The sequence below is a fragment of the Ixodes scapularis genome, unplaced genomic scaffold (genome assembly GCF_016920785.2).
Source record: "Ixodes scapularis isolate PalLabHiFi unplaced genomic scaffold, ASM1692078v2 PGA_scaffold13__105_contigs__length_92229423, whole genome shotgun sequence".
Lineage (NCBI taxonomy): Eukaryota > Metazoa > Arthropoda > Arachnida > Ixodida > Ixodidae > Ixodes > Ixodes scapularis.
Genome location: NW_024609839.1, coordinates 89,060,369 through 89,075,557, shown reverse-complemented (window position 1 = coordinate 89,075,557; position 15,189 = coordinate 89,060,369). Strand labels below are relative to the sequence as shown.

Sequence of the window (15,189 nt, the reverse complement as noted above, 5' to 3'; positions counted from 1 at the left end):
ACCTCGGACTCATGCCAATAAACTCCAACACATATTGTATTTATTAACCTCAGTTCTGGGTTAAAATATCTGCAGCCAGAAAGACGCAATAAACGTCTGGACAGCGGTAAACATTGCCTCCCTGCATAAGAGAATGCACTCCACAAATAAACTTCAGACTCAAGAATCCAAATAGCTATTCAACCAGTCGATTCATAACTTAAGAATGCTGACCTTGTCATTTAGTTCCCGAAATAAAGCTTAAAACAATACACCGGTAGAACAGTGCCCCCCTCGTGCATTAAAACAGAAAAAAAAAAAGCTCTTTCTCCGGCCATACCTTGAGTTGATGCTTCCTGTCGAGTATTTGAGTCCTTGCCTCGAGGATGTCGGCAAACAGCAGCTTTTCCACGGGTGCCGTTGCAATACCGGTAATTTGGAAAAACTCCCCCCAGTGTTGCGGTGAGAAGACCTCCCCCCGGCAGTACTTGAGAACTGCCATCAGGTCCTGAAAAGAGCCCCCAAAAAATGTTATCTGCTCCAGTAACTCGATGGCAAAGTGAGGCGAATTTTAATCCAGAATTTCATTCTGACAAAGCCTAACCCAAATCACGTTTGTGGCATGCGTGACACGTCCTGGTGTCACGTGGTTCACGGTGCAAAGTGACTTTATATATAACGTCACAGTGTCAACAATGTTACTGGATCTAGTAATGTTGGGTGTCAAATCACGGTGTCACGTTATGTTGGGTCATGTGACACCACAACTTGATGCCACGACGTCAGATTACTAACATGAAATTACTTGACCACTGCGACTCGACACCACGACTCGACACCGCGACCTCATATGATCACGTGATCGATCATAGTGCTCATAAATTGGTACATTGCAATTCTGTATGTCATGGTTTGATCGATAGATCGAAATATGGCTGCCAATTGTTAAATGCCTTTCTGAGTGGAACTTGCACAGTTGTCTTAACTGTAACCAAGAAGCCACCATTGGTTGCTGCAGACAGGCCACATGATCTACAGTGCTTCCACTCTGCCGGAGCGGAGCTTCTCCAAATGTTGCAATCATGTCACTGAGGCGCAAGAGCGACATGATATGTCGAGGAGACTGCGGAAGAATGTGTGCCGAATAGGCCGAGGAGACTGCGAGCAAAATGGTGTCGTCACGTGCCATCCTCGGGTATGTGAAAACACCATTTTGTGTGCATTGCGCGAACGTGCTACAGCTATTGCTTTCACTTCTTTTAAGAATGTAGGTGAAAAGGGCACCATCTTTTATTTTCGTCTTTGTTATGACTAGTAAAGGTTTAGCCAATAGAGATCAATTGCAATAACTACGCTTCAAAAAGATGTTAGGCCTTTTTACATATATCACAATTTTCAAGATATTTTCTGTCATATGTCACAAACATTGTGACACACCTCGAGAGATGGGGGCATGTCACAGTGTTTGGTCACATTTTTATAAGGAAAAAAAGGCCACGCCTAACCGTCATTTTGTGTTTTCTAAGGTGCTTAGAGGAAGATTTGAAAACTAGTTTAGTATAAGAAAGTTGGCACACAGGTTTCTTGCAAACTATTATTTTCAGAAAGTACTCCAAGGAGCATATAACATTGCTGTGGTCTGTTGCAGGTTAAGGGGCCCTAAAGTGAATTTTCGGACCGTCTTTTCAAGTTGTAAACTTATGTGCCCTAAGCATCCTAGAAACCCAAATCTTACAATATTGCGTGGCTTTTTATCCTACAGTAAAACCTCGTTATAACAAAGTTGAAGGAGCGGTCGTAATTATTTCGTTATAACCATTAGTTTGTTATAGCCAATGTCCATTTCTTCCCATTAGTAGTAAGCAAGGGGAATTATGATTGCTTTGTTATATCCATTAGTTTGTTATATCCCATTTTGTTATAACGAGGTTTTACTGTATTAGAAACGCGTCTAAACATTGTGACACAAACCGAGAGACAACTTAAGATGGGGGCGTGTCACAATGTTTGGTCGCGTTTTTACGAGGAAAAAGAAGGCCCCGCCTAACTGTCATGTGGGTTTTCTAAGGTGCTAGGGGCGTGTCACGACACTTCATACTGTTTTTAATATGAAAAAGCCACGCACAATTGTAAGTTTTGATTTTCTAGAATGTTTAGTGCATATTAGTTTAAGTTTCCGTCATAAAAAGACGATCTCGACATCAAAAACCCCGAACAAAGCTTTGCACCATTTCCAGCTTTCTTGCAAGAACCAAGGCCAGACACGACATGCACCAAGGGCGAAAGCGCACGACCTTCGGACGACCTCCAAAAGTCACTTTTGACATGAGCCAGACTCGTGATCGAGCTTCCTGGTTCGTAATGGAGGGCACGAATGACGCTCACGATTAGTAGCAAATGGGTTAATGGCAGAAAAAAAACACGCATAACTGCAATTTCAGGCCTGTTTCTCTCGGCCAGGGGGCGCTGTAGCATCCGCGTGACGCGAGCACAAAAACGACGCCTCCACTGGCGTCCGTGAGACGCGACCATTTAAGGTTGACACGAAGCGGCGTCCTTGCGTCCGCTCACGCATCAAGTGCATCGAGTTAAATGTCATACTGTCTCAAAATGCACTCTATTGACCCTTTAAACTTCCAATTACTAGAGAAACATTAACCCTTCAATAAGGCAATAACCCTGGAGCCGGGGAAAAGAAGGGACGTAGGAATTTTGTGTCTGTCCTACGTCCCTTCTTTTGCCGGGCTCCAGGGTTACCATGCGAGCATTGAACCAGCTCACCTGCACGCCTGCTTTAGTAACAGAGGCTCTTTTCGAGCTCTTACTAACAGCACCCTTACACAGTCGACTTCATCATTTTTTGTTATCACCCACCTATGGTGTAGGTAGACTTTGCACCCTTAAAAGCCAATAAATAAAATGACTGGGATCTTTTGAGGAGCACCTTGTGAGCGTCGATCTCCCGGTGCAACGCCGCCGTCACAGTGGTGGCTTCGCTGCCTTCCTTGATCTTGCGTGCCCAATCACCGAGGAAGTTCTCAAACTTGTGCAACTTGCCCCTGAAAGTGGAACCGCATGACGAGAGGCACGTCAATTCAGCTGCGGTCGCAATGCCGAGAGGGCGGTGTTCGTTATGAGCCCCGTAGAGGTGGCTTATATTCCCCGGTCACATTTAAGCAACTCATTGCCACTGCCACTTCTAGTAACCCCAGAGTCTTTTGACCATGGCCAGTAATTCTCTATAAGACCCGTTGGGACATGCTCAATTGGTAATGGCAAAATCCGATACGTGCCTATACTGGGTGCTCGGCGGCTCTGCGTGCGATGGCTACTAAATTCTCATCCACCCGGAACATTGCACGTATGATGCTCACTCTAATTAAGCGCGAGCATAATCTGTTTCATTATAGAAACAAGAGTTTATGGTTGGACAGTTGATGAAGCTCCCCTGCGTACCTAGAGAATAAACCCCAGAGCTTGGGAGTAACGACACTTATGCACCAAATGACCCCATCTATGCCAAACGCGGTTACTAAGCCAGGAGCATGGAGTTCAAAGCATGTTTCAGCTAGAACAACACTTTGGCCGTCTTGGTGTTTAAAATCACGGTTTCCAGTCATCTCGAGCCTTACCTGAAACAGTTGGAAATCGTTTTCCTTCCTCCAGAAAGGTTTAAACAGTCCACAATGAAGCAAGAATATATCACCCGAGGTTTCTAACACTGTGTATGAAAATCTCGGGAAGTCGCATTTTCGAACAGTAGCTATCGCCAAATGCACCCACACCAAGCAACAGGATGGCGGCGCCCACGGGACAATCAAAGGAGAGAGTGTGTCTATACTTCTACGCGTAGCTTGTCTATAGCGTCTCTAGTCTGCCTCAAAGATGGCTTGCAAGGGTGGCTTCTCAGCACAGCTCCGGACGTACCTGATGAGGATCCATTCCTCCCGAGCGAGTTCCGAAAGCTGGTTCTGGAACTCCTCATAGAGGAACCAGACCGCTTCGGCCTCCCTGAGCTCCGCCTCTATGTCGGCCAGGACGGACAGGTCGGGCTCGGCGAGGCCCAGCTGGACAACTTCGGCCCTGGAAAAAAAAAAAGCAATACAGTAATTGAGATGGATGGGAATTCTCGTTATGTCCCGACTGCTCGCGTCCTACCATATATGCGCGTGTAATGGCTGCACTCGTGTAACAGCCACACCCCTAACTTTAAACTAAAAAAGCCGGAAAAAATATATTTAGAAATTACCCGTGTATAGGCCGCACCTACAATTTTAAAATCATAAATGCAGCCATTTTTTTTTTTTTTTTTTTTTTTCAATTACTGTTGGCAGATGGCACCCACCCGACTGCGGCAGCCAACAGCATTGAGGCACTCTGTCCTGTCTGTTTGCGCCGCTCGCTTCATTCGAACAATCTCAAACTAGACGCAGTGCATCTCTTTGTGTTTGTGAGCACCCCCGGCTTCCCACTGTCACCCACTTCAGGCTCCTGGTTGGGGAAGTACACAAGTTACACGGCCGGCTTTAAACTCAAAGCTCAGGACAACAGCAAAAGAGCAGCAGGGCGAAAGTGTGGAGTCGACGACGCTGAGACGCCGGACGCCGAGACAAGTTCCAAAGATGAGCGATCTACTACGGACAAGTGAAAAGGACTTTGCACGCCTGTCTCTGCAATACCCATAAATGTTTTCTTGTTCTACCAAGGCGTGTGAGTACTTCCATTTAATGAAAGGCAAAGTAGTGAAACTTTAGGCAAAAAAAAATGATTTCCAAAAAACTTTTTTATTTTTCTCTGTGTAATGGGGCTGCACCCCTAGTTCTTACCCAAAATCATTAAAAAATACCTGCGGCCATTACACACGTATATACAGTATATGTGCAAGTGCAGTGAGCATCAATATTTCTATCCCGGTTTGGGTAACAACGGCAGGAAGGCAGTTTGTGCACCCACTTTCGTAATGAGTAGGACGAAACGGAAGCACCTGTCTCTCTCAGACAAGCTCAAAATCCTTCAGCGTCTGGACAACAGTCAAAGGCAAGTAAGTGTTGCGAAAAACTATGCGCTTCCGCCGTCGACGACCTACCGGCATAAAAACACGAGATAAACATACATTGGATCATCGCCTAAGGGCACGTGTCACAGCTCTCCAAAAACGCCAATTCTTTATCAAAGAGCACAATCGAGGAATTTCACGAGTCACCTGCTGACTGTGCGGAGCGACATTCGTCGTTTTTTTCATAACTATGCATAACCAACTTGCTTAACTTTCAACAATAAAGCAAAAGTCAAAGCTTAAAGGAGAAACTGTGTTCCATCCCAACAGGAAACGACTCTGCACGGGATATTTTGAACCACTGGACGACGCCGTTGCGCTACGGCTTCATCACAGCAACAAGCTGTGCCAGAGGAAGTGCAAAAAAACATAGACTCGCTGGACAGCTTTGTTACGTCATGCGCTTTAAGAGTGCCGGTGCAAATGAAAATTACAGAATATTTTCGACGCTGATGCCGAAAAAAACACTGCAGAAGCCTGCAACTTTGTAGAGATCAAGGAATGTTTTCCACATGGACAGGCTTTTGAAGAGCTCATACATGCTAGAAATAGTGCTAGAATTGGGAGAGCACCTTCGCTAGGGGCAAAAGATGCTTGAAGACATTCGAAGCTCGGGGAATCAAATCTCTCGGATTTCATAGGAAATCCTAGGGAATTCTAGACGAGACTCACAAGAGGGCCTCTTTGGTCTTGAGCAGGGAGTCGAGCTCCACCCTGAGCTGCTTCAGGGTGCCCGTGGTCTTGCCCACGGCGTCCCCGGTCAGGTCCGCCATCTGGGCCCCCGGCCGCAAGTGGCGCCAGCGCGCCGCAAAGCGCTCCTGGTCCAGCTCAAAGTTCTGCAGCTTGGCGGCCATGTTGGCCCTGAGGATGTCCACCTACGCACGAAACACGCCCAGTTTTATTTTGATCTGTTGGTCGGTCGGCTGTTCCTAGGCAGTTTAATAAAGGAAGACTTACGCGTTACAAAATGGTGCAAAATGCTACCAGGTTTCAACAACAATCTATGTGGCAATTTCGGCAACAATATTTCGTTCGCTTTATTTTTTAGCTTTATCGGTGTTAAAGCTTCTGGATATTGGTTAAATGTGTGTATTCCTGTAATCCTACAGTCTTTCTGCGCATTTTCTATTTATTTATTTCACACTTCTCACGGTGCGCACCATGAGAAAGACAAAATCACACCTGTGACTGTGCACGATATTTGCAATTATTCCTGAAAATTGTCTTAATTTTGCATAAAACACACAATACCCATTTTTTGGACTACAGTCCGCACCTGATGTATAGTACGCATCTGGTGCATAGTCTGCACGCCGTGCATAGTTAGTGCCTAGCCCAAAGGTAAAAATTATCATTAGCAGCCCACCTTGACAAATGCCGGCATTAGCTCACAAAGAAGCTTTTATCATACATAAATCAGCATTCATACACTTTGTTATTTATAAAATCTTTTACTTCTTATCACAAAGAACAATCTAGAAAAAAACAAATCCTCATAGAGTCTGTATTTGTAGTTAGTTAAACTTTAAAACATGGATACCCAGTAGACTATAGTCCTGAAAATGTAATACATACTCCCCATAATAAATTGCTCGGTTCGCTGCTGCCCAGTCAGTATTACTTTACGTGCGGTCATTAGGTTTGCATACTGTTACAGCAGCTAGTTACCGCAGCGGCCACCAGAGGGCATGTTAACTGCCACCACTGTATCAAGCGGCGCAAGATATCGCCCCTTCATTCACTTGCACACGTTTCAACCATTGTATTCTGTTACTCGTAACACATACTGTCCATTTTTATGTCGGAATTACAAAGAACACCTCTCTATGCTCATTGCTGGTGGTGCATCATGAACCGAACCCCCTTTTTGTTATTATAATGCAATTAAATGCAAAGGTGCAAGCGAGCTGGACAAGAATGACGAAAATAATCCCTGGAGAAGGGGAACAGGAGGGACAAAGGATAAACGCAAATCTCCAAGCACAGCTATAGGTGACTGGTGAGCGACCGAAAAAATCCGCCTGGTCCGGGTGTCGAACCCGGGACCTCTCCATTACAGGTGGAGTGCTCTACCTGGTTAGCCCAGTTGGTAGAACCCCTGGTTAGCTCAGTTGGTAGAGCACTCCACCTGTAATGGAGAGGTCCCGGGTTCCATACCCAGACCAGGCGGATTTTTTCGGTCGCTCACCAGTCACCTAGCTGTGTTTGGAGGTTTGCGTTTATCCTTTGTCCCTCTTGTTCCTCTTCTCCAGGGATTAATTTCGTCCCCTTTTTGTCTTTCTTTTTTTGTCAGGGGCGTGCCAAGAAAATAGTCTTCTTCATTCTACCGATTCACTCTGCTGAGGCAACTCCTCCTAAAATAACAAATGCCTGCAAACATCCTCCTCGCGCTCCATGAAACGTCATACGAGCATCCTTTTTTTTTATCTGCGTTTTATGGTGCCTTAAGCAGCTGGTAAGGCCTTAGGAGGGTTACCCTTGCACAAAGTGAAAGACCAATGGGACCAAAAATGCTTTCACACAACAAAGTGAGCCTCAGTATTAGACTTCTTTGAAAACATGCAAGGGCAGTGAAAAGGTCCACGTCAGGGTGAAAACACTTGTCATACATGGACTACATCCGAGTCAACAGAGGAATAGATTCCAGGGTAGAAGAGTAAACAGAAACCGTAGACCGACTTTGTCACTGGGGAACATCTGGTGAGATTCTATTCAACAGCGGGGGGGAATCAGTTTAAATAAAAAAAACATGTCGCAAACTAGTCGTCCATCCGAGACAGGCGAAAGACTAAGTGTATCCAAGAGACGCGCGCAATCATACAAAAATCTTCGTCCAATGTGGTGATCATAATTAATTCGTACAAATCGTCGCTATACGCACTCTAACCTTAGCATTTGACCGACTCCGAGGGAATTCCACGCAGTAGAAGAAAAGTTCAACTTCGATAAAACTAGCAACTGAAATAGGTCCAGTATGCGGGTGTAACTGCGAAAATTATTGGTAAGGCACGCAATTACGCCTAGGATGCATAAAGAATCATAGATAATTTTTTAGATGTGATAATTAAAATTGAGGTGCGAGTCAATCGAAACAGCAAGGTCAAGTACAACAACTTAAAAGGAGCCAGTTTGTACAACACCACAGGCAAATCCCATCAATATCGTTTTGTAACAGTTCACAGTCAGCAGGTGCGCAGATACTACGATAAATTTTGACATTGTCAGCAAACTGTAGTACCTCTGAGTCACGCAAGTTGCGAGGTCATTTTTAAAAATATTAAAAAGCGAAGGTTCAATGTTCGACCCTCGCGGTGGTACTCCGGTATTTGTCGCGTAAGGATATGATTTGCACTCTAAGTAGGACTCTTTATTTGAGCGATCATTAAGATAGTGTAGGAAATCGCGTACCGCCGCCGATTTGCCATTTCCCATGTGGTCCATCAACAAACCGAGTCCAGCCTGGTTCTTTCACGGGAGCGGGATTCCGCTCCCCGTTTATTCGTACAATAAAATACAACGCTACAAAACACTTAATCTAAACTACAAATACACGCGACATTACACAAATATTTACAAACGCACGTTAAGCCTAAAGCTAAACACAAAGAAGGCCCCCAGGCCTCGCATCCCGCAATATCCTAGATCCGGTCGCCACCCACTTGCCTGCCAGTGCCTGCGTCTCGGTCGCGTACGGAGTTCTTAGAGGCCTCTCGCCCCCTGCCCCACCGAGTATATCTATCGATGGGCGAGGAGGTTTCTCCTTGCCTGCCACGGGGGCGCCTGCAGCGCCCTCCAGTGGCTAGGAGAGAAAGCGGCGCGTCGGGAGCCGAATTCGAGATCCCGATCGACCCCGCGGCAACACGACCATGTGATCGTGTCGCGGCCAAGATTGGCCGAATGGTTTGATGGGCGCCCTCGTGAATGCACGGTGCGCCATAATAGCTGCCACATGCCACCGCAGCACTAGTGTCCAATCTGTGTCTGAGCTCCATATCACTGGGATCATGTCAAATTTATAGTGCACAGGCTTCGATTATTCTCGGCAGTGTTGCCTCGGGCCTGCGATAGCTCGCGATATAATGTAAATAAAATAAATAAAATAAATATAAAATGAATGAGATGAAAGGCAACAATCTCGGCCACGTTTTTGGCCGCAGTCTAGACGCGGGCATCGTAGCACCGCCCAAGGCAGTGCAGAGGGGTCCAGCTCACCTGGCGGGAAACAATGTCCCTGTGCTCTTGGAGCATGCGTTCCAGGAACTCCCACTGGCCCTGGATGCGGCTCAGTTCTGCGACCGACTTGCGGGACCAGCGGCTGAACAGCTCATTCTTGGCCTCTGCATTTCTGTACCTTGACGCAAACTGCCAGACAAAAGTGACGTAAAAATATAATTAGGTTCACTGTCATTAGAGCACGATGCACCCATCAAGACAAAGCGTGCGGCATCACTCGCGCGACAAGGTACGGTAAAAGTAGACGAAACGTCTGAAGTGTGCTAATCGCAGAGACTGAACGTAGAAGAGGCGGAGGACATCAAAGAAATGGCACCTGAACGACTCGAGATACCGAAGCGAGAAGTGACACGAAACAAATGTCTCTTGAGAAAAGACAACAATGCCTCGCGCAACTACCTTAATCCTGGACAAGCGGGGAAGATTCCACCAGGATGCATAAGCAAAGAAATGCCAACTGAAGTGAACAACTGTGGAGATGTAAAAAAATGCAGTTAAACACAACGTAAACAACTGTTGATCCACTGTTCAAAGATAATGCAGAAAGAGGACTCGCTCCAACTCCTATCCATGCATGAGGCAACCCGAAACCGAAGAGTGAAGTTCAGGTAGAGGACCTGGTTCTCGTTGAGGAAAACAAAACGACCATTTAGGGTGGAGTATCTTGCAGATTGCACGTTCTCTTACAAAGTGCCACTGATGTTTCAAGGCAGACAGAAACCAGAACGCGCAACAATTGGTGCATAAAAAAAATAATAAGGAAAAAGGCGATCGTGTAAAGAAGAGATTGAGATCGAAGAACGACCGACGACTCTGAACCACACCTGCGCCTTCGTCCACACCACGTAAATAGCAAACCTATATTTCTTTTCTAACATCGGTCCTTGCAATCATTACGCAACAACCCAGGTTCAATGTAAACAGGTTTGACTGTATACATCCTCCTTGGCTGAAAAGCTACCACTGCTGCACCCACTTCCCCTGCTGTGCCAGTGCCACGACCGCGGCAGGCAGCAGCACGACACTTCTCCAGCATCATCGGGCAGCGATGAAGGAAGCACTTTTAAAAGCGCAATGTCAGCGAGGCACCAATCACAGACGCATTCCACGCACCAACGTTTTGCGGTCTCTCTACCTCCTCAGAGGGGCCCCTTTCTCTGCGCGCAAGCCTCACCTTGTCTCTTTGTGCCAGGATCTCCGCAAAGCGAGCCCCTAGCTGCGCCACCTCTTCGGCGGACTGCGGCCGCTTGGACAGCGTCCCCAGAGCCTCCTGGAGAAAGTCGTGGACACCGACGGCGTCCGCGGCAATGGACCTCTGCAGCACTCGGACCATTGCGGAGTCCAGCTCCGAAATGAGGTAGTCCACGTAGGCACGCAGCGGGGAGTAGTTGACCACGACGCAGTCGAACCTCTCTTCCTCCCTTAAGAGTGAGCACGGGAAATCAGTACACATTGATGTCTCGAGCACTGCTAGGGCATACAACTTTTAGTATAACAAAACCAAATGAACAGAGTGCAATAAAGTTTCTCAAAGATGTGTTTAGGTAACACATTTATAATGCTATAAAATATCACAAGGGTAAGTTATAGAAGAAAAAAAATGGAGGCCTAAAAATCATGTTTTTTCTTCTAAATGCGCAAGAAGGAAAAACAGTCAAAACCGTCTAGTTGACGCTGCTACTCACTGCATGGTGGCGCAACATAAAGGAAAAGCTGAAACCCTTTTTTGAGATGAACACAGACAAGCAGATCTGAGCGTGTGTAGCACAATCTGCGAGTAGCAGCACCAATCGGAAAGTTTTTACCCTTTCCCTCCCTCTGCATAGGAGAAAAACAAGATTTTTTTAGGCTTACATTTCTTTCCCCCGATACCCACACTCGTTAAATGTTTGCGCTATAAATGCACCACCTGAAAACACCTTTGTGAAACGTTTCAATGCACCTCTTTCGCTCGTTTATTTGTACAAATTAGTTTCCACCCAAATAGCAATTAGGAATGCCTCGTAGAAATGAAGGCTGTCAAATGACGCCTGCGCAAAACACGGAAGGAAATCTCTGCCTAGAAAAGGGTTTCTCCAATTTTTCCATCTCGAGGAACCCGACCCAGGCACTGGGGTTGACGCAATAGAGCGGAGCAGGAGCCTACAGACCTTACAAACAGTAATGCACATTACTAATTTTAGATCTGCTAAGATAGTGCTCACACTGGGAAAACACCTCACTTAGTCGCGAGGAGGATAAAAAAAAAAATTTGAAAGCCCCCGTGTTTCTAGGAACCCGCTTTGAGGACTCGTGGCCTAGATCTTGAAACAGGCAACACCCATATGCAATTTAGTCCATATTTTAATGAGGTCCGGCGAAATGTACCCATAAATTTACTACACAAACTTTCCCCGCCAGCACTTACTGACGAGCAAAGTTAAATGGAAATTTCCCGGGATGTCGGAGTTGCCGATGCAGTCAACTCGCGACGATTTGAAGTTCCAGGGGGACAGCCAAAATACCCTTAATGAAGCAAGCTTCGAAGCGCAAAGAACACCTAAATCCCAGGTTCTCTTTACTGTTGGTGCACCCTCTTTCATACAGCTAACATGTCATACAAAAGACGGTCTGATGACGTGCATATGCTTCGAGCGCGTGTGAAAAGAACGCCAGCAAACGTCAGCAGAGAACGCCAGCGGAGAACTCCGCTGGCGTTCTCCGCTGGCGCAAAACCCACAAAGCTTGCGAGCTCTGCAGGTACTGCTGCACAGGTGCACAGATGCTCATGGACAGGTGCACTCAATGGAGCTTTCCCGCCGCGATCGACACTTCGAAAAAGACGAATATCGCAGTTCACCTCAAAGCGAATACCGAGTAGCGTATTACTCGAATCCGGTATTTGGAAATTCGAATATTTGCGCAACACTAAAATTAAGCGATCGATTGAAAACACATTTTATGCCCCGTAGTGACGTCGCAATTGATTAAGCGCGATTAAAAATAAGTGTGCCAAGTGTGATTAAAATTAAGCGTGCGAAAGCTTGTTGAGATTTTTGCGTTTGATCGTGACCGACCGCAACACGATCATTTGTGACCGCTTACGATGAGGCAGCCGCTACGGCTACCAAGGTCTGCGCAACGTATCTTAGTGAAATGCGGGGAGTTGTAGTGCGGTCGGTCGTACGCAGATGCAGACGTCTGAACCGGCCTTTGCGATTAGCACACTTGGGGTTTGTAACAGTTTCTCGGAAAAAAGTGAACATTTATCGAGCAGCGAGCACCGTCCGGGAAGTTACCTGCAGACTACAAACAAAGGCCAGCCCAACATTCCCTCGCCCAGCAGAACAGATTGGCATCGCACTGTTGCATCTATTTTTATGCCCCGTAATACTGATGCTAAAAAAAATTTAAAAAAAAACAAAATATGCGTAACAAATTGATGGGCAATTATGTTGCACGTAAAACGTATGGCATCTACTGTCTTGGCACTCTTCGTCGGTTAGTTTAGCGACTCGTTAATGCGTGGCACCCGGGTTCTAAAAACGAGTGACGGGCTGTCAGGTTGCCATCTGCCGGACGCAGAACACATGCTCCGCAGGGCTTTCCCTACAAATAGCTAGCGCCTCAACTCGCGGTGATGTCGTGACACGCTAGAAAGACACTCGCTTAATAGTCCAAAAAGGTCTGGGCTCGATTCTCATCGTAAAGGCATTTTTACTGCAATGGCCTCTCCTTCCTCTCCCTATCCCCCCCCCCCCCCCCCCCACTCAGAACCAATCAGTGTGGAGCCTCAGTCACTCTTTTATCCAGGATTCACTTTTAAGCTTCCCGACATTCTCAACACCTAGTCAAAGAACAACGTCAATATGCGCACAGACGGGCGCTGACAATGTAGGTCGTGCAGGACGGCGCCCTCCGAAAAAGGTGACAGTGGAAAGCGAGGTTAGGGGAGACTGTGTGCACGTGTACAGAATGGATTACTGGTGAATGGTCCACTGAATGACTAGAATAACACAAACACTTTACCCTCACACTCTAAAGGCAGCTTGGTGCTAAAAGCACCAAATATATTGTGACTGGGGGTTCCCAGAAAATCAGAGGCCTTTAGCACCTTTCTGGAAAGTTTCTCTTACAAACTTTTTGAGCATAAACAACAATGCAACGGGCAAGATGACTCACAGAAACATCTTTCCAAACTCCTGGCTCTTGGCCTTGACGACCCGGAAGTTGCGCTTCCAGTCTTCGGGGGAGCTGCACGACTGCTCTATGAACTCCTCCAGGTTTACGGATCCAAGGGCCACCCATTCCTACGAGGACATCCGCGCTTGAAACATTCAGTGCAGACAAAAAAACTGGCAAAATTTGGGTATGTTCACGTGCCAGAACAAAGAAAGGCATATGGCATGCTCCGGCAAAAGACTGAGGATTATTTCGACCACCTGATCCGGTTTGCTGCTGAATGCAGGCATCTCTCCCAATCATTTGTCACGTGACCGGCTCCACGAACACCTGGGCCGGTTTGCTGCTGAATGCGGGCATCTCTCCCAATGGTTTCAATCACGTGACCGGCTCCACAGAGACAAGAAACTACAGTCACCGACCGATTTTTTGGACACCAATAATTCAAACTTGTTCGATATTTCGGATCTAAACGAGGAACTGTGTCCTACCTGATAGAAATAGCGCATACTCACGGCCATTCTCATTATCGTTGTTACCATTTTGCTTTGTTCATATGCCACTCTACAGAGGTGGGCTTGCGCACCTCATCTTGTCTCGGCGAATTGTGTTTTCGGACTATGCCGGCTTGGACGTCACGGCCTTCCCCCCCGTTCTTCCACCGCCACGAAATGTCGCCAAGAAGCGCAATTCGCTAACAGAAAGTGGCCAAACGCAAGCAAAGGCATAATCTGAAGAGACGCACTATCGACGGCTTTTGTAAGCCCGCTTAGACGTAATAAAGGCAGGTTTTTTATTCTGATGATTTTTCGGACCGCTCTATTATTCGGACGTTTTTTGGGTTCCTGCGAGTCCGAAAAATTGGTCGGCGACTGTAAATGGTATCTAGTGTTCCAGACAAAAGGCTGTCGCAGATCCGTCCTCGCTTCGGCTATGCAACTCCAATTTTGTGCCCAAAAGGAGGGCGAACGGGCTTGAAATACGGGGGAAATGAACCCCACTCGTGCTCTTTAGAGCGGAATGTAAAGTTATTTCTGGGGAAGGTCGCACTGAGCGAGAATGAAAGAAAACGACAGGCAAGGCTCCTGTCTGCCGAGTGGAATCGGCTGGAATGCCAAAGTACTTCCTCTCCATGCAGCTGGTCACATGACATCGAAATACTTCTTGGAGCTATTTGAATGGTTGGGAAGTTAAAAAAGTTACAGGCCCTACAGGCCTTTTGTTGTGCAGCCAATATTCAGTTGCACGGCCCTTTTTCTGCAATGAGCCCCTAGCAATGAGCGCGGGCACCCCATCCCATCCTTCTCTCGTTTCCCCTCGCTCTTCTCTACGCCACTTTGTCCAACCCGTTGCTTCTCCCAGGACTGAGCACGCTTCCACTCACTCTCGCCGTTCCTGCTTTCGAAAAGCATGAAAAGCGACAAGGATCCCATCGTCGCAATTGTGCACACCGGCGAACAATGTCTCGCAAATCAACACCATTGACAATAGGAGAGCAGATTATTAGCTTAGCTAAAGTGGCTAAGCGGGCGAGTTGGTTCACGACTTATAAAATTACAAACGCTAACAAAGACGAGGACAAAAAGGAAGGTGAAAAGGACGAAAGCTTAGATCTGATTTAAAACCGTCGCTCGTCTCTTTCGCATGAGGCCGATCTGTGTATCCGTAATTATTGTTTTTATAGATGATACGACTCACGGATCATACGACGATTTTGCGCGGTCCCACAAAAGTCGTAAAATCGGGGTTCCACTGTACTA

The 15,189-nt window shown here is 46.7% G+C and overlaps 1 protein-coding gene across 1 annotated transcript in view; it reads right to left on the bottom strand.

Moving 5' to 3' along the window:
• The window catches only part of LOC120841887 (cytoplasmic dynein 2 heavy chain 1), a 91,381-nt gene extending 81,990 nt beyond the window's left edge, over positions 1-9,391 (bottom strand). Inside the window, exons 1-5 of the mRNA XM_042289708.1 lie at positions 9,248-9,391; positions 5,708-5,910; positions 3,907-4,062; positions 2,924-3,038; positions 320-487 (exon numbers count right to left, since the gene is read on the bottom strand). Of these exons, the coding sequence (XP_042145642.1) occupies positions 320-487; positions 2,924-3,038; positions 3,907-4,062; positions 5,708-5,910; positions 9,248-9,283 (678 nt within the window). The 5' untranslated portion in view covers positions 9,284-9,391. The remainder of the gene's footprint in view (positions 1-319; positions 488-2,923; positions 3,039-3,906; positions 4,063-5,707; positions 5,911-9,247) is intronic.
• Positions 9,392-15,189: the final 5,798 nt, after the last annotated feature.